Consider the following 24,158-nt stretch of genomic DNA (forward strand, 5'->3'; position numbering starts at 1 on the left):
TCAACAGATATGGCTTCAGCAAATACATCATGGATGAAGGAAAAATATAAACACACAGGTACAATTACTACAAGCCAGATACAATGATTTCCTAAATGCCTGGCATTGGAAGATCGCAAGGCAAAGCCTTTATGTTAGGTCTGCACTGGCTTTTCAACTCAATGCAAGCAGTGATTTCTGTAGTCTGTCCGCTTTGTTAATATAATAAAAAGAGCAAAGGACTCAGAAATACATTGCCACAGCTGAAGAGTTTTATGTTGTGTGTGGTCTCTGCCAAACACAAACCACACACAACAGCAAAAACCCTTCTGGGAGTCACTGTAACGGGAAACAGCTCTCTTGGCCTTTTTTCCATATTCCTCACTGCACCTCTGCAGAACATGCCAGTCTGACAAAGCAGGACCCTGCCAGCAAAATCAGTGTTATTGTTTATTTTGATCTGTCAAGATTAATATAGCAAAGAAAATACTGTATGCACTCTTTCGAACAATATAGTGGCATGAAATATGCCAGCTTCTCTGGATGGAGAATCTATGATAGACAGCTCACATAGTTAATGGAAAAAGGAACAACCCATGTTGAATCTTTTCCTTCTCCCACCCCTCCACCCCACTTACTCATAAGTATGCATTAAGAACACTCCCACAGCTGCATTCACTGCCTCTTGAGTGGCAGAAAAACAGAGGTACAGCTGTGCCTGCTAATATTCGTATGCAAACAAGTAGCACTGGACTGGCTGCTATAGCTCACTTAGAAGCTCCTTGGTGCTTCCTCTTTGATAAGTTTGCAGATCAAAAAGAAGTGATACAGAGCAATATGCTGTCCTTTTAATGCAATTAGCAGATTAAAGTGGCATTTCACTTCCAATACTTCATTAAAACACTGATTGCATCCAGCAATTGCTGATGATACAGCATTCACAGTGTTCCCCCTGTCCTCCCTTAAACTTGGTGGAGAGCTGGGGTAATCCCTGAGCTGGCAGCCAGCAGCCAGCCCAGCTTCTAGAGCCAGACATGAAACCTGTACGCTGGTGCAGCGCAGCAGGGGGGAGGGTGGCAGAAGGCAAGGGAAGACAACACCCAGCACCTTCCAGGGAACTGACACAAGTCAATGACCCCTGAGCTAGTGGTCTCTGTAATTCCTTCAAGGGGCAATAGAAAATACCATCCCCAGGATTTGCATCTCTTAAGCACAGTTGTGGCTGGGCCTCTTGCCAGGTCATTGCCGTCACATTGCTGACTTTTGCTACACATCTCCATTTTATGATTTGTGTGAGACTTCCTACCTCTCAAGTTCTGTTTATTCTACAGTCTTGTGAGAGTGAAGCACGCAAGTGGTGAAGTCCAGAAAAAATGCTGCTTGGACACAAGAGCTTATTTCAATTTTCCTCTTAGATTATTTTTTCATGTAAGACTGACAAGCCAAATGATACATCAGTTTAGGAAAATATTTTTTAAATTTCTTCCCCCCGCTCACCCAAAAGCAAGTTAACAGCATCCCAGCAAAAGTGACATCAAGCTGAATTCCTTCAATCCCTTCATTGTGGGAAGCACTGCTGGGGAAAGACCTGGCTTCACCCCCTCTGCCAAGAGCTTGGGGCATCCCTGGGGTACCCTCAAGCTCTGGCCCTGTTGCTACCAGCCAACACAGCTCCACTGGTGCCAAGGAAAGAACAAACTAAAAAAGATTAATTCGCAGATGTTCATGCATTTCACACACAGGGTGCCCTGTGGTCTGTTGCCAGGGCAACGAGAGACCACCAGTGCGCGCTTTATTGGCTTTATGAAGTGCGTCTCAGGGGCTATAGTCCGAGAAATGCTGCATGATAATCTTCAGGCTTTTCAGAAGCCTTGTTTTGTGTTTATCCACATTTAACCCTCTGAGTGTTATTAAGAGCACCACTACGTCTGGTATGACAAGGAATGCAGAGACAGGATATGAGGAGACAAGCACATCATCTCTGTTTCCAGCCTAGAGACCTTGGAAAGCACGTCCTCAGCACCTGCTCCCACTTGCCTTGCACTGGTTTTCACCCACAGCCTGCAGGTAAGCTTGCAGGTAAGCTAGCAGGTAAGCCGTTGTAGGGCAGACCTCAGTACAGCCATGTCTGGGGACAAAACTGGTATCAGAAAGTGCAAATGCAATGGAAGTGTCACACTAGACTAAAAGGTAAGTGACAGCAAGCACGTTTTCTCAGTAAGTTCAAAAGAAGACTAAAAAGAATCAAGAGCATTCCACCAACTTTCTAAACACATGATGCAAGAAACCACACTTTTGTTAGGAACCCTAATACATGACACCAGCAAACTACCCATGCCAAAACCTTTACCAGAATTTATGAATTCACATAGAGAACTTCCCTTTCTCTCCTCACTCCAGGCCAGTGTCAGGATTCTCCTCCCCTAGCTGTCATCTCACCAGCCAAGGCAGGGCTGCAGATGGGGGGGCAGGAGGGAACAGGGGTTAAAATCACAAATGACACAACACCCCAAGCAGCAGCAGCCGCCACTGACATCAAGTGCTAATCCAACAGGAGAAGAGAGGGAGAAAGTGAGGGTGGCAGAAGGGATCAGTAGAAGAAATGGCTTGCATTCAGACTTGCAGGAGAAAGAGCATGCACAGACAATAATTTCCTGGGAAAAGCTAAAGCCTAAGGAGAATTTACTCTGCCTCGTTTATTCAGACAACCAACCCCTTTGTGGCAGGGGCTTCCTGACTGACAGGAACCCAAGGCTCTTTAACAGGATTTCCATATTATTTCCAACACCTGCCTGTAAGTTATTTGTTTATACTATAGAAGGCGAGATTCTCAAATCAGGCATCTGCTTCTGGTTTAGGCATATTTTAGGAAACCATCTAGAAAGAAGCTTTGTTGCTATGGAGACATTTTTATTTTCTTCCTTTAGTTGGATGAAAAACATTAGCATTTCCAATTTTTTGTTCTACAAAAGGCCAAATGTTGCTTAAGAAAAGACAGAACTGTTCAAAGTGCTATGCAGAATAGGCTAATCGAGCTTTAGATATTTAATTAATTATTCAACTCAATTAGAGTTTTACCAAGGAGAGGCAGGAAACAGTGCAACTTTCCTGCAAACTTCCCTCAATGGTCTATTCCTGCTGACCAGTCTAATTGCTTCTTCCCTCAAAGCACAGCTAAAACTTGGTAATTCATGTTGCACTCAACAATCTAGCATGACAACTTGCACATCTGTCAGACTATCTAGCTCCCTAAACTTTTTCTAAATCAATCTAATCACCTTGGATGAGGAATGTGTTCCTTTCCCAATGCCAGAAATGAGATAAGAAGAGCAATACAAATACAAATATACTATTAGCATTCAGTGACTTCATCCATATGACAGAAACTTCCAATGCATGTCATACATCTTGCTGAATCCAGAAGGTGCATGCCTTCCCTCCCTTTAGCAGATAATCTGCATGCCTAAGAAATCCATTGATTCATGTGAAAATAAAGAATGTTTCAAGTTACTTTGAACCTAAGGGCTTTAAAGACAAAATCAAAATGTTATGTGCTTAAAAAAAATAAAAATCACAGCATCAGCAGAAATCTATAAGTCAAAAACCTAGTCTGTGTCCCACTTTTGACAAAAATTGATACATGTTTTTTATTTTCTCCCATTAAATTGAGAGACATCTGTGTAACTTGACCTGCAAATGTGTTCTACATTCCAACTCATCCACCATGTGTAAACTGGAGCAAGACATTAATTCCAGCATCTAAAGTATGATTTTAATTGCATGCTTACAACGAGGAGAACTTGAAGAGATAGAATAAACAAATTAATTTCCTCCCTTTACTTCTTTTCCCCCAGCTATTATATTGTCAAACCCTTTGCGCTGGAGACCTTTCCACCCACCTCCTCATTCCAGCAAACTTCCTCTTCCTACTCTATGATGTGAAATCATAATCCTGTGTTATCAACATCACAGTCTGTTGCCATGGAAATAATTAGACATGACTGCTCAGGTTAGAAATTACAGCCCATGTATGTATTTGCCTTCTGGGTGAAGAGAGCATCTGGAGAGAGGATATTTGAGTTACCCTAAATCACCAAGTGGCAACATAAAAGTTTGAAAGTGGGATGCACTTTGGGAATTTGACCAAAGGTGGGCACACCACTGAGTAAGAATCACCCTGTGGTAATGTGCAAAAAGATGTAGGATAAGAGGACAGCATGTCACTAATAGACAAAAGTAGGTACAAAGCTAGTGGGTAAAAGAGGTGAAGCCATCAAAACTGGCAGAAGCAGCTAATTAATTCTTTGATACCAGAGTATATGCTGTTACTTTCATATGAATATGAGTATTCTACTCTAAACTTCCCAGATGACTTCCAGAAAAAGACTGAAGATGTGATACTGCATGAATGAAAGAAATTTGTAACTCAGGCTGGGGGGGAGAAAAGAAGAAAAAAACACAGCAGGGAGATATACACCCAAGGTTTAGTTTCATGTTCCAGAAGTCTTTTCAATACCACAGGGCTTGAATGACATACTACAAGTTTAGCCATGAAAAGGTTATTAAGAAAAAAAAAGCAATGCCAAAAAATCAGCTCCATAAGATAGACTGAGACAACAAACAGGACCTTGCTAATTAATATTTGTTCTGCTTCAGCAGGCAGTTACTGGACGAGACTGCAACAAACAAGCATGTCTCACCCAATCACATCATTAATCCACTCACGTTCACCACCTGAGGACCAGCTATGCCCCACAGATATTTATTCATCTGTTCCACAAACAAACAATTACAACACATTTTCTGGAATTAGGGCACCTGTTACACTCAGCACAGCTTACACGCCCAGAGGCAGATATCAATTAATACTGAAAAAATTACTCTATCAGAAGGCAACAGAAGTTACTCATTACTATTTGGTAATGCTACTCCCAAAACACCCATGAACATCAAAAATGCCAACTCTTGCAGAGCAGTGTTGTTAAACCTGCTCTGTTTAAAACTACCACTTCATCATAACAGAAAGCAAAATACATGCTTCATTCCTGAATGGCAGAAGGTACAAACAGAATCCATGACGTGAGTCTGAAATGTCTGGATTTTAACAAGCCTGTGAAGTGCTTTTTAGCTGAATGGTGATTAACTGGCCAAATGACAAAATGATCAGGGAACAAATCCTGCTAATTTCTTTAAGTTTGTAACAGGTAACCACATTTTTTTGGCTTGTTTAATGCACACTGAATGCAGAGACATTTGGCAGGACACACACACCTCTACAGGATGTCCCATTTAAAAAAACCTGACAATTAGGACAAAGTCCACAGAATACATAATTATTGTATTGAATATATATATATATTTATTATAGATTGTATTAATGATGAATAATATTTATATTAATATATTGATTAAATGAATATATACTTACGATAAACATTGTATGCAGCTTATGTGGTGTTCCTCTATCAGCAGAAGAACTAGGTCAGCAACATAACTACATCTGGTAATATTCAAAAGTCTTATATGTTGGGACATTTTTATTTTAAAGTATCTTGTACTTTATAGAAGTGTATTCACACAACTCCTCCAAGCATCAGGTTACTCACAGATTCAGGAGTAAGCAGCCTACTCTTACTTACAACTGAAAGAGGTCTAAACACTTAATAGTGGCTACCAGCTTGAGAAGCACTGGAGCACCTGCTACCACAAATGTAAATGGAAAGTGGGAATTGTATCCATCCACTTTCCCTGTATCGCCCACATGTGTAATTATTAGCTTTCACACACATTAAGGCAAAAGTAATTTTATTTCTAAATTCAACTCAATTTGCCCTGACAGACTTCTCCCAATTCACCAGCATGTTGGCCAGATATCCACCCCAAAGCTACATATGATGCATTATTTTAGATCTCCTCTTCTAAAATCCATTTTTTTTGTCCCCCCCCCCCAAGGAATCTCAAACTTGTGAATTTACTCCTGTCACAAGACTGCAATTTTCGATTATTGGCACTTGTTGCTGCTGAAACAGATCAAAATAAAAAAGGTTTCATCACTTTGGCAAATCCTACTATAAGCATGGTCTTCTGCCCCAAGTAATTTAAAAATCAGATAAAGAAAAAAACCCCAAACAACCAAAAAACATCCCAAAGAAACAAACCAACCAACCCCAGAAGAAAGGCGTAACAGGCATATAAAGAACAAGAGATCTACATTAGAAGTGATAAAAAGTTCACACATGTTGGATCTTGTGCCTGAATTCACACGTTTCAGAAGACTCTGTGGTTCTTGAACAGGGACTGTTCTGCTCAGGGACATCGAGGCTACCTCTGGCAGGCCCACAACCCAGCCAGCATCTGGGAGCTCCTTCATTCCATTTGCTACACTGAGAGTTATGAGAAGAGAGTGCTAGCACTACACTACTTTCTGTCAGGTGGAGTTTTTCTACACAAGATGTTTCCATAGCTTCTCCAAAGGGAATGTATTAGAAAAGGAACTTTGTTAGGCACCAGAGAAACTTTTGCCACATTTGTCCCAGAGATGGTACCAGGGCTGGAAAGATGGGCATGCCTCCTGCACCAAGAGTTCACACAGGAGGTGGAAAAAAGCTTGTGCATTGCAATTAGCAAGGAAGAATCCACTGAAAATAATAATACTTTTTCTTTCTTCCTCCTTAAAAAAAAAATAAAAAATTTACAGCTTTGAAAAGGAGATACACCAAGTCCTCAGTGAAAAGTTTTTCAGTTAACTGCAGAGCTGTTTGTCTTTCTGCTGCACTTTGAGCAGAGCCCTGGCGCATGCCACCCTTCCCTCCTTTTGTCCACTCCACAGCCTTACCACTGCACAAAGAGCACTCCCATGACCCAGTTTACTGCGTTTAGAATTCTCCCACACTTCAAACCTTGCAAAGAATTTGGAGGACTGGATCCAAGAAGAAATCAAAGAGCTCCCAAAGCTGCCCTTCTCCACAGAGCTTGCTGTGTCAATGCTGATCTATTATTTAGGAACAGCTCCTGGACAATCTAATGTTACCTGAAGGTGACCGCTCAGTTTCAACAGTGAACTACTCACTCCAGGGAGATGTTGGGCAGGATCAGGAATAACACATCACATTTGCTAGAGTGATGCAAACTGTCTTTTCCCTGGCCTGAGCTAAGAGGAGTCAGGACCAGCACAGCTGAGACATCAAATTTCAGTAAGAAAACTGCCCAGCAAATCCAAAGCGCTGTAAGTGGTGGCAAGAAACGGGTCATTTCAGCCAAATTCCTTTCTTTGTACAAATGGGTACTGTACCTTTGTTATCAGAATTGCACACTAAAGCCTAAATTTACACTTCATGAGCTATTTTAAAATCCACCCTGCTTAATAATCTATATCAGCAAGAAAACACTTTAAAGTGTCTCTCACAATTAAACCCAGGCACAACCTTATATAAATCAAAATTTTGCTACCATATCAAAACGTTACACTGGGGCTGTATAACATTGCCCATATCCTCATTACATGCTACACTAATTACTACCAGCAGATTCAGAATTTTCTGCACATTAGAGGCTTTTAGAGGAGCTATAAAAAATTTCAGGCATCATTAATTTAAATTTGTATTGAAATTTCCTTTTGACAGATGGCCAAAAATTACTTACTATTTAGAGTACCAGAGTCTGCCTGTTTGCACATTGGAAGAGGAAAGGGAAAAATTAAAAGGAAGAAGGAAATTTATGTCACGTTCATTACCTGTTAAATGTTAAGGAGCATTATCCTGCATGAATAAATTATTTCATACAAGCACACAGACTCCAGCTGGTTCTGGCTGACAAAAACTGTCTCAAGTCACACAGCAGACAATCATAAAAAGCCTCTCTTAACCAGGAACCACTTAAGGGAGGAGAGATCGATTGAACAAGCGACTAACTGCTACTCTGGGCATCACTGAAAACATTTAAGGAAATTAGCAAACTATTTCACCTTGCAAAGCTGGCAGTAAGCCCCATAATGCTGACACATAAGCCAATTCACAATCTGAGTACCATGCAAGACAAACATCTACTTATCATTTCAAAGTAAACTGCATGAAGTAGATGTCCTTCTTTCCTTCTGTAAGCTGTATGAGTATCAGCACTTTTGAATCAATCCCAGACAAAATCGGCCTTTTCAGTACAAATGCTCCACCTAACATCCATGCCAGCATAAACACCCCAACACCTCACAAATGTTACAGAAACATGACTAGTATATATAGTTTAGAAACAGTGAATGGCATATATTAGCAGTTCTCCTCAGTCACTTTCTTGAATGAAATCATCATGGTTCCAATTGTATAGGTAAGCAAACTCACTCAAGAAACCACATGGGTTTGTGCTCTCACAGTTAGGTGTCTGCCCCACTTGCATTTGTTAGAGTGCAGGAAAAAGGAAAATGGACTAAACTTAAGTGTTCATAGTTAAGAGTGGGTATTCTAGGGAAATGGTCATTAATGTGTGCTCCCGCCTTGTCACATAAAGCAGTAATAGCAGTTTCCAGCCCTCATGACAAAGAGGCTGAAGTGAAATCCAACATGCTGTTGTCTTATGTTGGCAGATAGACAGCTTCAGTGCCTTTGCTGCTCACGGTGAAAACTGACAGTTCCTGTCAGCTCCTGGTTGTTATGCAGAGCCATGTGTGTAACAGCAAAACTGACAACTATTGGCTCAGTTGCGCTTGGCTGGGGCATGTCAGGAGTGCCAGTGGCAGAATGGGTGTGCTGGGATAGGCTGCAGGACACGTCCCCACCTGTAGATGGCAAGGAACAAACGTGTCAGTCCTCATGTCAGCCCTGGATGGACAATGCTCTGGTGGGGACAAAGCCTGTGCCCAGAACCATCAAGGTTCTCCCAGAAACATCAAGGTTCTCCCAACACCATCAAGGGCACACCAGTAATATCTGCCTGACAAGATCTTGCTGATCTTGGCTAATGCACACCAGACTCTCGCTGTGAATCTCTCTTCCATCACTTCTCAAACCCCAAAAATATATCTTCCAGAAAAAAGCACCACTAGAAACTTGACAAACTCTAAGTGCTCAATAAGGTTTGTGTAGGCCTTGCCATTTATAAGAGAAGCGAATCTTCCTTCTCACACTCAGCAGCACCTAATAAAGCTTGATCTCGTGTTTCTGAAAACCATGCAAACTAGGAGAGCAGACCCATCAAGGAAGATGGGCTAACATACATCTCTCCAACTGCAGCATTAAAACCCCAGGAGTCCCTGAGAGGCACTGGTGGCTATCAGTATGAAAAAGCATCACATGTCACTGAACCCTACTTGTATATATTACTGAATGCTCAAAATTATACAAGTGGCAAGGTATGTTATTACATCTACTTATGAACACCACTCTGCACAGGATACAAGTATGCTGCAGAGTCACTTAGAACCTGAAAACTGATTTTTGGAAAAGAAAGGCAGAATCCCTGGTGCAAGCTTCAGTAGATTCATCAGGGTAGAAGGAAGGGCAGCTCACTCCTTTCCAACTACAGGGCAGTAGTCAGCACCCCACATCTCCCCCTGTAAGCAACAGAGCCCTCCTTCCTCAACTGCATTATAAGGAAATATCAGAATTACAATTTACAGCCTCAAAATTAATTAAGACTACAGGCTTACTCTTCCTGTCTCAAAAGCCTGGACACAGACCTCGGGCAGACCTTTCTTTCCATCCAAGAACAGCCCCAATGCTGTAAACTTCCAATATTCCAGTAAACTCACTGGTCGACCTGTTGCTTGCAATCCTAGCTGCCCCACTACCAGCCATAGCCTAAATGTGACACACAGGCTGGGCAAGGTGCTGACAACCAGCACAAGTATCACAACCCAGTTTCATTCTGTGAGTTTTTCCACCACTCCGTGCCGCACTTCAGAAAAATGCAGCGTTTCACGCAGCTCTGTTGAGCTACCCTTTACACCTACAGAATGGAATCCTACCTTGATGGAGTCTCTGTCTGCATGCAGAGCAGCCCCCGTGTGTAAGGAGGGGGAGATATGGTGGCAGGGGATGGGCATGTGGGGGAAGAAAGAAGGAGAAAAGTACTAGTTAGTTTACATAAAATTATACATTTATCATACTCTGAAGAAAGAATCCTGATGTCTGTTAAATAATAAATTGCACAGATGTTAACTTTTCTGTACGGTTAATTATTAATGCTGTACAGCCAGATTTATAAAACTGGATTTCTAGCATTTGAACACAATTTCTGGCTACTGCGAGATAATAAACACTAAAGTAATTAGCTAGGAACTCTTCTGAAAATTCCTCCCCTCTCCCTCCCCTTTGCTTGCTTTAAACAGGAGAATTTAAAAAAGAAAAGAAGGGAAACAAAACCACACACTCCTCTGGCAGTGCCTACCTCTTTGGTGATCATTATCATGGTGCTTCTTCTCATCTTTAATTGGGAGGTGGGACTGCCCCCCCAGTGCACTGGAGAGTGCCAGGAGACCAGCACTGCTGCCAATGGGTGGGATGGCTGGAGGCTGCAACCCTGAGGGGTGCGGAGTGAGCGGCACGGGAAGACCATGTCCATGTGACAAGTGCTGGGCCTGGAGTTGTTGCTGCTGTGAAAAACAAAACACAGATATTGAATTTGTTCAGGGAGCTGGGGATTGTCTGATTGATTACCTGCATCAGCTGTGACTGATCAGACCAATCAATGCATCTGATCGATTCAAGATATCAATGCTCACAAACATCCTGGTGCCTTAATAATGTCCAGATGTTTGGACACAACATATTTGGTAAAACTCAGACCAAACTGGAAAACAACAATGACAAAAATGAAAAAATAAAAAAAAGAGAGCAAATGAATGTTACTATTTTGGTGAATTGTTTATTTTTTTGGCAGAGGTATTATGCTTTTCTCTTCCTAGTAGAAAAACATCATGTACACATCTAATCAAAACATATGTAACTGTAAAAGCAGTTATATAATGAAAAAAAAAGCTGAAAATTGAGAAAATTAGTGTTAAACAGTTCTCCCAGAGCTACTGCACAGCATGCAGTGAAAGTTAATTTGAAAGAGAAAACCTGAATTAACAATCCAGAAAAGGAAACTGGTTGCAGCCACCGTTTTAAGCCCTTTAAGTGTCCTCAGCGGTACTTGAGCAAATTACTAAAGAAAATCTAATGTAGCAAGGCTTGGGTCCTCCTGTAGGCTTGCTCAATAATGCTGAAATAATTGGGCACTCTGTGCACGTTTAGTGATGCTCGAATGAAAAGCTAGAGGCCTGCCCTTGTACTCTTCTCTAGCTGCTGACTCTGTGTTGTGACAGGTTTATTTGAGTGGGACTGTGATGCATGCACCAGTAACTGCACTGACAAGAGTTTAAAGTCATTTTTACCAGTACACTGGCAACACATAGAGAAAGCCCTTGAGAGGTTTGAATTCGAGTGCTTGACCTCAACCAGGGCTGCATCAAGCTCTGTGCTATATTAACCACTGTGGTGTTGATAGACTGTTGCTATTTGTTGGGAAGGCAGGGGAAAAAAAACCTTGAAAAATCAACAACATAAAGCAAACAGGTGAAAAAGTTTAGTTAAATATATCCCAAGAAAGATCTGTTCAGGTCTAAGGCTTACATACTAGCCATCCAACTAACTTCTGCTCATAGAATAATGAGATTACCTCTGAAATTTTCATTTTCAAGCAGCTATTGCTCAGGGTAAGTCATATTCCTAAGTCCTCTAGGATTGTTCTCTCCCACCTGCACATCTGCACACAGGACTTTAGAAGAAATAAAAACTTCACTTGCTTTGCAAAAAAACATTCCATTTTAAACTTCTAAGACTTGAGACCTTACTTATGTAAGGGTGAGCTGAAAGGAGAAGGCTGCAAGTCACAGCACACTAGATAACCCTTGCAGCACACTGCACACATACTTGATATCCCACCCCGAAAGTACAGATCCTGCTCTTCTGCTTGGAAATAAATATCATGCGGTGGTATCAGACTGGCAGTGGCATGGACACATCATCTAATCCAGATCAGTGACAGAGAATGGAGGGCAATAATCTACAAGAAAGCTGTGGGGGAATAAAAATACAGAAGAGGATGGGGAGCAGCCGCCAAAATCAAAACCAACCAGACAAAAACCCAGAAAGAACATTGTTCCAAGTAGAAGAAGAAGGAAAGGCTAAATCTTTTTCTTGCTTGTGAACCCGTATCATTCCAGCAGGTGTTCCTTCTTGTAGAACATATCAAAGACATTTGGCTTGCATGATGCTCTCATGGCAGTATGCTTAACTCTTCAGAATATTAAATTAACTACAATGAAACAAAGCAAGAGAAAATAGTGTATTGTTTAGCTTCAGGGTTTGAACGGGGTTGTCTTACAACAATTTGGCATGTCTGACTTGGGGAGGGAGGAGAAGTACGAGCAAAAGAAAAGGGATGAACAAAATAATCTGTGTTCTGCTACCTGGTTTTGAAAACGAAATTTCCTATTCCTATTTGAGAATGTGCTATAAACCACTGCAAGAAGATCTCTCTCTGAACCTGCCAGTAGTTTAAAACAAAGACTTTGAGAAGAGCCTGAGAATATCAACAGAGAGCTTTCCCCTTGTTAACTATTACACTGTCAACCAAAGAGGAACACTAATTACACACTACCGTACATTCCATACGGATCTGCCTACTGACCTACCCAATTTGCATTATATGACCTCCTCTATTGATACAGGATGGTTTCCAAAGAGCTGGCAGAAAATTGTACTGTGAATGTAATACCCTTTTTTAGTGCTCTTTGCTGGGAATCTCTCTACATAGCTCAGCAAGACAACAGCACAGACTGAAACTTGGATGTACTGAACATCATTAATGACTCTCAGATATAATGTGGTCTTTAAGAGAAGTAGCCTAGCAGCTTGAGATCACCCAGAACAGCTGGGCTGGCCCAGTCCCTCTTGGCCAGGAATCAATGTGTTTTCACTGCAAATCTGAATTACAGAGAGCTCTGAAAATAACTGCAGAGAGCGGGGAATTAAAAAACCAAACCCTGAGCCTTCCTGACATAGAGAACTTTTCTAAAGAGACCAAGCTCTTCCATTAAAAGTAATGGTACCTGAAATCTGGTAAGAACACGGCCTCAGAAGTGACAAAGTGTCATTCACAGCAGAATTTTGATGTCATTAAGTCACATTGTAACAGCAGAAAGAAATGCTTTGGTATGAAAACTAGACTGTTAAATAAATCTAAGCTAACACCCAAGATTCCAGCATAGCCCCAGATGCCTGTGCCATGCAAGGGATAATACTGTTGCATGCTGTTAGACGGGGTGGGAGTAAAATTTCACCAACAGAAGGAGGATCATGGACTAGAACTGCATTGTTACAGGAAAGACTGTGACCTCCTCCAGTACAAGGGGCAATGCTGAACACCAGAAAAGAGGCACTGGTGCAAAACCAGAAAGAAAGAAAATTCAAGTGAAACACTGGGTAGGTTTTTGTTCTCAAAATATAGAAGCAGAAAAGGAAATAAAAGTAAATAATCATATAATTAGTGTTGTTTGCTAATAGGCTTAGTTAAGAAGGTAAAGACAAAGTGACATCTCTGACTGCCATTTCCAAACTTTTCAAAACTATTAGCGCATTCAGATACCTACACAATGACAGCTTGACTTTGTTTTTCCATTGCTTATGGGTATCACTGGTGAGCATTAGGTGGCCTACATGCAGCTATTTCTTTAAATGGAAAGTTACATAAAAATGGGCAACTGCTTAGCCCACTGGGGATCAGATTAGTGCTACAAAGTAGTAAGAAAAGGTCATCTCCTGGAGCCATCAAGGAGGAGTAGGACAGCTCATAGTTACTCTCTACACAGAGAAATATTCTACTTTGGAAGAAAGTTTTCACTTGTTTCTGCCTGTAGCATGAATTTAGATCACAAAATCTGACACAATTAAAAAACTTGCAAGGAAAGTCTGAAAATGAGACAATTGAGCAACCACATAATTTTTTTTGAAGTTGCTGTAATGCCTTCTCAATCTTCTCTTTGTTATCTTTGGTCATGTTATTTATGAACTCTTAGCATGTGTAGCATGTGGTTAACTTCAGACAATCCTATCACAGTTGACTACAGTAAGCGTAAAGTCAAGCATAACTCTTCAGCATTAATGCATAAAAAGTGAAAACTTGGAAAGGAAGACTTTATGATGCTGTAAATTTTCCAGAATTATTTGAAAATAAACCCAGCAACAGTTAGCTACCAAGAAATACACCCTATGGAATTACAAAATAGATTGCAATGTTTTAAAGGAACATTCAACACACAGAAAATATAAGAGCACAGGGTAAACACAGCAATCAGAAAGAAGCCAAAAAAGAAGACTGCATTCTTTTTAGTAGTAAGTTGAGGAAGACAATAATTTAAATCAGCTGAGTAGTAAAAACTGAAGTAAAGCTTTCAAAACACATTAACACATGTCAAATAAAGATAACATCTGGTGGTTACTAATGGCATTTTCTTTTCTGTATATTCTTCTAGGCCATCTAGAGTAAGGAATAAAATAATTCCAAAGTGAGATCTACATAAAGAGGTAAAAAGGATTTGGTGAAGGTTTTTATCTGAGTAACGCTAATTTTTAGAACCACCATTCTAAATGTTGATGCTTAGCTTAATTCTTTTCCCAACACATCTTAAGAGATTAACTTTTAAGTAAAATGTGATAACAAACCCACTAACAAATTAGCTTCGAATGCTCTCTTGTTATAGTCAGCACATTCAAAGCCTATTTTCCTGGAAGAGGTTCAAGTTTTTACTGGATACTTTCCAAGCAGCTCTGTGTTGCAGTAATCTACCACTTTCCTTCTTACAGACCCTAAAAAGTCACAGCCATTACTCAAACAACCTGAACATACTACTCTAACCTGAAGACATTTCTAATGTTAACAAACTAATATCTCAAAAAGATACTTTTTTTCATATTTTCAGACATGTTCACTGCTCGTACCTGCAACACTGCTGGGAGAGGACCTCAAAAAATTTGAATTAAATGGCTTCACTGTTTGTTTGAAATTAGTTAAGTGATGTGGCTGGTTGCTCAAAGTGAATCACTAGTAAGATAGCATACACACAAAACAGAACCCAGGGTGAAGAGGAAACAAAGACATAAAAACAATGGCTCCAGAGCACACAGTATCAATGTCAGTGGTTTGAAAACCAGCAAAGGCAATTCTTTGGCACACACAGTTATGGGTGTACTTAAGATGATACAAATTTTTATCTATTGTGGCTGTTCGCACCCTTGATGTGATCAGCACTGTTTGTACTTCCTTTGTACTGTTCTCTCTCTGCTGGCAGGTATTTAAAAAAAAAAAAAAAAAGTTTTTTCTGATGTTATGATACAAGACAGCAAAACAACCTACAAAGAGCGTGATATAGCAGTTCCTCCAGTGGAATGGTTCTACAGCTATATGGATATATACCATAATGGGTTTGCATATAAAAACCTACATCAAGTGGTCTTGATGTAGAGTAGAACAAACTACTACCCTTACTCCTCTAAGGGAGAGTGAGCATTTTGAAACTTACATTGCCCAGAATAAAATGAAATATCCTGGTGGGAGTCTTGCTATAGACCACCAAGATGAAGAGGCAGATGAAATATGCTATAAGCAGCTGTTAGAATGCTCATAATCACAGGCCCCTTCTCTTGAAAGTTGAAGTCCCTCATGAGATGTATGCTGGAAATACAACACAACAGAGAGGAAACAGTCTAGAAGGTTCCTGAAGGACAATCTCCTGACACAGCAGGGATGAGGGAGACAACAAGGGCTGGTGCCCCACTGGATCTGCTGTTTGTGAACAGACAAGGATTTGTGCGAGAGCTAGTGGTCAGAGGCCACTGTGGCCCAGCCAGCACAGGTTTATGAAGGCACATCCTCCACATCCTGTGGGTGTTGTCTACATGGACTTTAGCAAAGCTTTTGACACCTTTTCTCATAGCATTCTCTTGGAGAAACTGGCTCCCCATGGTATGGATAAGTGCACTCTTTGCTGGGTATAAACTGACTGGCTGGTTGGGCCCACAGCACTGGTGAATGGAGTTACACCAGCTGGCAGCCCAGGGCTCCGTGTTGGAGACAGCTCTGCTGAACATCTTCGCTGGCAGTCTGGACAAGGGGATTGAGTGTCCCCTCAGTCAGCTGGCGGATGACACCACACTGTGCAGGAGGGTAGGAAGGCTCTACCGAGGGTTCTTGACTGGATCAATAAGCCAAGGCTAGTGATGTAAGGCTGAACAAGACCAAGTCATGACAGCCCCATGCAGTGCTACAGGCTGGAGGCAGAGTGGCTGGAGAGCTGACTGGTGGAAAAAGCTGCTGGTTGACAGCCGCTGAACATGAGCCAACAGGTGCCCAGGTGGCCAGGAAGGCCAATGGCATCCTGACCTTCATCAGCAATACTGTGTCCAGCAGGACCAGGGGAGGGGTCACTGCCCTATTCTCCCACTGTTGTGGCCACATCTGGAGTGCTGTGTCCCATTCTGGGCCCCTCAGTTCAGGAAGGACATTGAAGTGCTGGAGTGCATCCACAGAAAGGCAACAGAGTAGGTGAAGTGTCTGGAACACAAGTCCTGTGAGGAGTGTCTAAGGCAGCTGGAGCTGTTTGGACTGGAGGAAAGGAGGCTCAGGAGATGTTATCACTGCCTACAACAGCCTGAGAAGAAGTTCTAGTGCAGTGGGAGTCAGCCTCTTCTCCTGGGCAACTAGGTATTGTGTGATAGGAAATGGCCTCAAGTTGTGTCAGGGAAGGTTTAGATTGCATATTAGGAAAAACCTCTTCACTGAAAACATGGTCATGCATTGGCACAGGCTGCCCATATGGAACCACCATATGTGGAAGCACTCAGAAAAACTTCTGGATGTAGCACCTGAGAACATGGTTTAATCGTGAACATAGTGGTGTTGGTCTAATGGTTGGATTCAATTATCTTGTAAGTCTTTTCCAGCATAAAAAAATTCTGTGTTTCTATGAAATGCATCAGCAATTAGTGGGAACTCTAAATGCTCAGACACAACTGATCTACTAGAAAATTTGGATGTGTCTGTTCACAAAAGGGAATGAATACAGACCTTAAAAATCTAGGAATAAGAATGAAAAATGATGAAAAAGGAGAGAGAATAAGGAGCAGACTAGTAACAATAATGATAATAATGTCTTTTGGTTTTTCTCCTGAAGATTCAAATGTCGTGCTACTTGCTCTCAGATTCAGCAATTTCTGTCTTTGAGGATGCTGATTCCACAGAAAGAATCTACTACATAGTTTCCTCTACTGAGGAAACTATGGGGGAAGGAAAAGAATCAATAGCTGACATTAATCAGAAGAGAAGCATTTAGAGCTCCTACATAAATAACAAAGAAACCATCAGAATCACATCTCTACAAATTGCTTCAAAGATCTTTTAAGTGATCTAGGAACAAAAAGTCATCTCCCAAATCATATTGTGGAATGAAAGGCAATATATGCAGAGCACATTTCCGTTCTTAATCATATATATGGGAACATCTGTCAGGATACACGTTTCACCATTTGTCCTCCCTTCCACTCTTTCAACTATTTTTCACTCAGTGAAACAGCATAGACAGAGGACAAAAAATTAATATAGCCTACTAACAAATATAAGATTCATGGCCAAAAATCGGATAGAATCTTAAAAAGGGAAAAAACTAGTCCCCTGCAAAAGGCTAAGCTCACCTTCCCACAGAATATTAGAGTTCAGTAGTTCCTCCTGATTGCAGGACTGCATCTCCATTTCACATTGGAGGTGGAGGGAGGGAGAATTAAACTCTTAAGAATCATTCTCTATTACCATTTAATAAAGAGCAGAAATTACTACATAAATCACACTACTTAAAACTCTCTTCTTCCTTTTCCCCCATCAATTTCTATCTAAGGTAAAGAAGATCCACATCTGCCAGAGAAGGCAGAAAGCACAAATAGCAAGCTAAAGGTCTTGCAGTGAAGAGTGTCAGTGGTGTGATACACACCTCGACATACCAAACCTCTGCTTCAAAACCTTTTCACACAGACCAGTGCAAAAAATAACAACGGCAGCAAATTGTTGCTTTCTGCTATGCATAAACAGATGGCAAACTATTCACAGTTTGGGACACACTGGTTCAGGTACCTTATTTACCAAATGCTCCACTAATGTCCTATCCACAGACACAGGGAAGAGATTTTTTTTCTCCTCTGGACTAACAGTAAAAAGACAGCATCTCTGTTGGGACATTATAAATTTTGGTCCTTTCCTTTAGAAATGATTGTAACATCTGTGCTTTTCCCAGCAGACTTCTAAATAATCTTCTAGGGTTGCCACAGTAAAAAGTTTCTGAAACCCTGGGCTAAAAAGTGAAAAAGTTACCATGTGAGATGTATCACAAATCAAACAATAAATCTACAAGTTAAGCAATGGCACTGGTCACAAAGAGACTGAAGTGGGTAAATCTATAAGCAATTCTATTACCAGAGCTTTTAAATGTGGCAACCATAATTCACTTCTAAGATTCCTCACAAGGTATGGTTTTAGAGCCATATAATACCAGCATAAGTTAGATGCATATTATGCATCTCACAGATATATTTCTCTAATGGATCTTATCAAGTCAATCCTTACCAAGTCAAATTTCTACACAGCTATTACTGAGAAGCAGAGGTTCCTTAACTCTAAGTGCTAATACCACGTTTCATCACACTTACAGCACACAAGTACACACTGTGCTGGATTTCAGCAAGCTTTCTTTCCTTGGGATAAAAGCCTGGGCTGCGCAGACTGATCCATTCTTTCCAGCCCATTCTGTGTCTTTAGAGATGGCCATTTCTGGTGCAGCTGCAGTCCTGCGCAGAGGACTGTAGTGCCTCCTTTTCTCAGAGTTGAGTAGCCTCTTCCCACAAGCGTCAGGACACGTGGATACTGTTACCTCTCTCCAAGCACATTGCACTGTGAGATATAGTGTCTCTCTTCAGTGTAGTGCCCATTAGCCAGGTAACTGAAACTTAGAGTGAATTCTTTTGCTTTAGTGTAGTTTCCCAGTTACAGAGGCTTTGGTAAAAGAAGGTCCTGACATGGATCAAATCACCTGGATTTAAGCTGCAGCCCCAAGACTGTGGAAGGACCACTTCTTCTTTTTGCCTTAGCCTCTTTAAGAAATACAAGCAGTGCTCCCGTTTCACAAACATTCCTTGAGCTAGTTCATCAGTGTTCATCAGTGATGCAGTCATATACCCAAGGATATGACTGTGAAGAACTCAACAAGCAATAAGCAAGTAACTGTCTTGCTAATAAAGGTCAAACATACCAAAATATCAGACAACGTAAGAATTTAAGACCTCCTAAGTTCCTTCTTCATGGAAGGACTTAATCTGTGGAAATACTCTACTTATGCAGTACTTTAGTGTTCCTCCCAGTCAAGCACTAGAGCCCTTGCTCTGGTCCTAGATTTAAGACTGAAGACATGAGAAGTACTGAGAAGTACCCACCTGAAGCAATGCAAACATTTAACTGATCTACTCTATACTACAGTCCTAGTCCTCATTCACTGCTGTAGGCAGCAGCCCATAAAGTGTGTCTGCGAAGTCTAGGTGGCAAATATCATCAGTATCAGGACTTCTGTAGTATGAAACAACGGTACAATAGCACCTGTTTTTAGGCCATACTGTACAATAAGAGTACCTATTTAAATAGACAGCATTGTCACTGAGTACATAAACATTGCTCATTTTACAATCAAGTGGTTTTCAAAAATCCCTATCCTCACAATACTTTAAAACCAAACAGATAGACTTTTTCTTTTTTTTCCAGAGAACTGGTATAAGGCTATCACCAAAGACAATACACAGCATGTAACAGACCAAGATGGAACACAGCACATCTGTATTTGGTTGACAAAAGCTCCCACTTACTGGAGCACAGACCCCACTGGCAACAGTATTGTCTTCTTTCTACAGTGTGCAGAGTGAAACCATACAAATGTAAGTCATAAATAAAATATTGCATATGTTCATGCTACAGAATATCACAAAAATTCTCCACAGGACTCTTATTATCTGCACTGATTAACCCTAATTTAAAACACAAAGAACATACAGTGGTCACATAGCTTGGATACCAGGGTTTGTAAAACCTTGAGAAACATGGGAGGCCAAAGCCAGCTCTTCTATCTGATAAGAACGAGTGTGTGAGGCACAACACTCATGTCATATGCACTTACTTAAGCATAACAAGCAAAGGCCTCTGGCACCAGCATATTGGCAGTGAGATGCTGTAAGTGGTCAGCACTTCACACTGCAACACTACTGACTGCTCATATAGTGATAGACCAATATAAATTCAAGTAGCTACCAGAGCTACTGAAAATAGGACAAAAAGCAGAAGACAGTGCCAGACCACTCAAAGTGTAGCAAGTATTTAAAATCCATGCTCAGAAATACTGAACCTGGACATTATTTACATTCCAATTAATTCCCTCAAAAATCCCTAAAAAGATAATTTTCAGTTTCTCTAAATGAAGATGCTGCGTACGGAAGAGATTTATTTAAAATAGGCCTCATCTTCAAGGCTCTCTCTGGGGCTGGCACACGGGAATAAGGGAACAAGATGACAAATGCCTCAAAAACACCTCTTTGCAACCAAAAAACAAGGTTCAGGTGAATAATTCAAAACCAAAAGTGCTCACCCAAAAGCCTTCTACAAATCAATTTCAGGCACCAGGCAGGACCAAAATATTTGCAGGACCATATCACCACCCAATAAAAAATCAGCAAACAAGAGTAATTAAATGAGGAGCAATGAATTTCAATATTTCTTTAGGGTACGCAAATAAACATAACTCAAAGTACATAGCTATTAATTCAACCTCTGCTGTCCCACTTTAACAACCTGTGTACAACATACAGCAGACCACCAGCTTGTTCTATAGAATTTAAGCATCAACCACTGCTTAACACACCTTGAATGAGCAATACAGAAGGGCTGGAGAAACAAAGGACTGTTGTTCCCAAGCTAAGAAACACTTGTTCTAACTGCCCTCGCCCATCCTCCCTGACACCACCATTTCTGCATGCACACTCCTGGGCAGGAACAACTTTTCCATACAAACTGTGTGTTCTGGTTCAAGCAGAAAACCCTCACTCTGCCTCACAGCACCCGCACTCACATGAGCCAGAAACAAGCCACCATCTGATTAAGCAGCATTTGCCATCTGCAACCCTGGACAAGGCACCACGGCCGTGATGGCAGGCACTGAGGCCAACTCCTCATTTCAAGTTGTGTGTACTCATCTGCACCACACTGCTTTCAAAGGCTTCCGTGCTATTTGGTAAACAGCTGTTGTTCTCCACAGCTGTAAAACAATCATTCTCTTGAAAGCAAACAGAAATTACAGACCTTTTGAGATGGGTCAAACAAGCACACTGGCCTCAAACACAGGGTAGAAATTGTGACAAACAGGGCATTTAAGAAGAAACATTTTAACACAGTAATTATATGTGACAAGACAGAAGGAGTCCTCTCTTCCAGTAACTGCCATTTGCTTATTTTTTAAGAAAATAATAAAAGTGGCATAATAAAACAAAATGCTTAAAAATTAAATCAAAGCCATTCTTTTTTCACTCAGATGCATAGAATGGTAAAGAAAAGGAATTATTTCAATAATTTCCCTAGTAATACACATAATATTTAAATAGATTTAATAGTGCTGCTCCAAACCAATGAATTATGAGTTTAAAACCTATTAAAATGTAATGTTTTTTTCCTGAGCTGAGGGGAGAGAGATTTAAATTCACTGAATTTTAATATTTCAGCTTGAGCTGCAGGAGGTAGAGAAAGTCCAAATGAACTATTCCATCAGCACCATTCAAGCATGAACATTTTAATCAGTTTTACTTCCTTGGAGTTCTCCAACACAGTTTACGCTGTCATTCTGAAAGCACTTAACACAGAGGGTGTGAAAAACCACCAAGGCTTGTTATTGCCTTCACAATTGATGGCAAATAATTTTGCAGACTTCCTATCATTAAAATGTCACTGCTAAAAATTGAGGTTCAGCATTTCTTGTGCTAAACTGCATTTTCTTTGAACACCATCACATACCTGTTCTTAAGTTTTTGGTACATTTATCTCTCTCCATGTGATAAGCAGGCACACAAGCCTTCATTCCTGCCTTACTACGCAACTGCAGTTGAAAAACTATTTTAAACAGATAAAATTCTTAAAAAGTTACAAGTAAATTCCCTGGTTCCCTTATTAAAATGTAACCATACTCACACAGCATGTTCCAATTGTATAGCATAATGCATTAAAGAAAACAAACCCCAATATTTTAAGAAACTTAGACAAATCAATTTATTAATTCAGGAAATGAAAACATCATTCCTAATTAGATCATATTACTGATTTAAGGCTACGATTTGTGTGCCGTTCCAACAGTGCATTCTTGCAGATTCTATCTAATCTAAAAACACAGCAGCATGACACATGACAAGATCAACTGGCTATATCATGCTGCTCATCCTGGAACACCCAGCCTGGAAAGAAGCTCTGGATGTGCACTACAGACTGCCTTTAGGAAGAATGCTGCACCACACTGCCCATGGCAAACACCAGAGGTAGACTCTGGATGCCTGCAGATTTACAGTCCTCCTGCAACATCCTTATGATAAACCCAGTTTTGGTTTAGTTTTTCTTACTGCATCTCTCCAGAAGATGATAGATGATATTTAACTTGTTTGAGCCCATCAACAGTTTTAAACTGAACATGACCTGTGAAACAAGTCATTATAACAGTGTTTCATTCCATTAAACATAACTAGTTTATTGTCAGGAGAACAGGCAGTCTCTCTGGGTTCCGGGCTCACTTCAGTATTTTGCATTTAAACTGCACGGATCAGTGATTTGGTTCATTTACCAATGAAGATAGAATAATATTGCAAAGTTAAAAGGTGCTTCATCAGATTCCATTAAATCAGAGCACATTCATACAAAAATACGTACATGTGAAACACAAAGAGAGATATGATCTGTGCACCTTCAATTCCTTTCTTGTGCCACACTCCATTCTGGTAGCATGCACTTTTAACTCAAAGCCAGAGTTGCTCTGTTTGAACCAAGGGAGTTTAGCATGAGTGAGGTGAACAGAACAGGATGCCCGCAAAACAGAGACTTAAGCTACAATTTTATTTCAAAAACTCAAATACTGCTTCTGTTTTTATCTGATGCACAGTTCAATGGGTTAAACAATCATTGGAAGTTTTTTGAAAATACCACAGGGTTAAAAGAACACAAACCCTGTCAGACTTACTAAACAGAAAAACAACCTAAGACAACATAATCAGATACATAAGAAAGACATGATTTCCAATTATGTTCTTTGCTTTATTTTTACTGGTATTCACTTTACAAAATATGACAAGTCTTTTCTAGCCCCATGCTACATTTTCAAACTTTAAATCTCTCTAAGTGCAGACATAACACTGTTGTGGGATTCTTGCAACATGATCTTAAGCTTATTAGATAATTTGCATTCCTGTTTATTCCATTTTTAAAAAAATTAATCTCCAAAAGACTGCATGAGATCACTTCTCTTTAAACCTAATGAGTATTCAATTCCAGTCCGTATTACTCCTGTTTTTCTAAAATTAAAGAGGAACACACAGTATTTCCTACGTCAGCTTAAAACAGCTGAGTGAAAAAAGGCAATAGAGCAAAAAATCAGGCTTGTGAGGGAGCCAAGGACTGGCCAACTTTAATGCACAAACCCGAAGTCTGATAGTTCTGAGAAGTTTGAGACAACAGGATTTCAGTTGACATGAAAAGGCAAACTTAGACAGGAAGACAAAAGAAAAATTACTTCTGTCTGGTGGGGAGAAGACCAACAGAATCACTGCCAGGCTCCCAGACAAGTGTCTTATCTCTTTAGTGTAGTTTAGTTGTTCATGAAAGCAGGATAAATTTAAGTAACTAGTGAGATTGCCAGTATCTGTAACATCACACACTTTACACTTGCTTCCTTTACTAGAAATAAAATTCTTTTTAGCATTCTCTGTAATTCAAACAAAGGTGAATGGCAAAACCGTGCACAGGTGGACTGTGAAGTATATGTGCGTGCACATACACACAAAACCACATGTGCACGCACACACACTACAAATGCACAT

The 24,158-nt window shown here is 40.5% G+C and overlaps 1 protein-coding gene across 3 annotated transcripts in view; it reads right to left on the minus strand.

Moving 5' to 3' along the window:
- Positions 1-24,158, minus strand: part of LOC131573054 (transducin-like enhancer protein 4) — a 97,843-nt gene that overhangs the window by 33,147 nt on the left and 40,538 nt on the right. For 2 of the 3 annotated variants that reach the window (XM_058826634.1, XM_058826632.1), the window contains exons 7-8: positions 10,357-10,561; positions 9,935-9,951 (exon numbers count right to left, since the gene is read on the minus strand). In XM_058826634.1, coding sequence (XP_058682617.1) covers positions 9,935-9,951; positions 10,357-10,561 — 222 coding nt within the window. The remainder of the gene's footprint in view (positions 1-9,934; positions 9,952-10,356; positions 10,562-24,158) is intronic. The other variant, XM_058826633.1, reaches the window with a different exon arrangement.

The sequence above is a fragment of the Poecile atricapillus genome, chromosome Z (genome assembly GCF_030490865.1).
Source record: "Poecile atricapillus isolate bPoeAtr1 chromosome Z, bPoeAtr1.hap1, whole genome shotgun sequence".
Taxonomy (NCBI): domain Eukaryota; kingdom Metazoa; phylum Chordata; class Aves; order Passeriformes; family Paridae; genus Poecile; species Poecile atricapillus.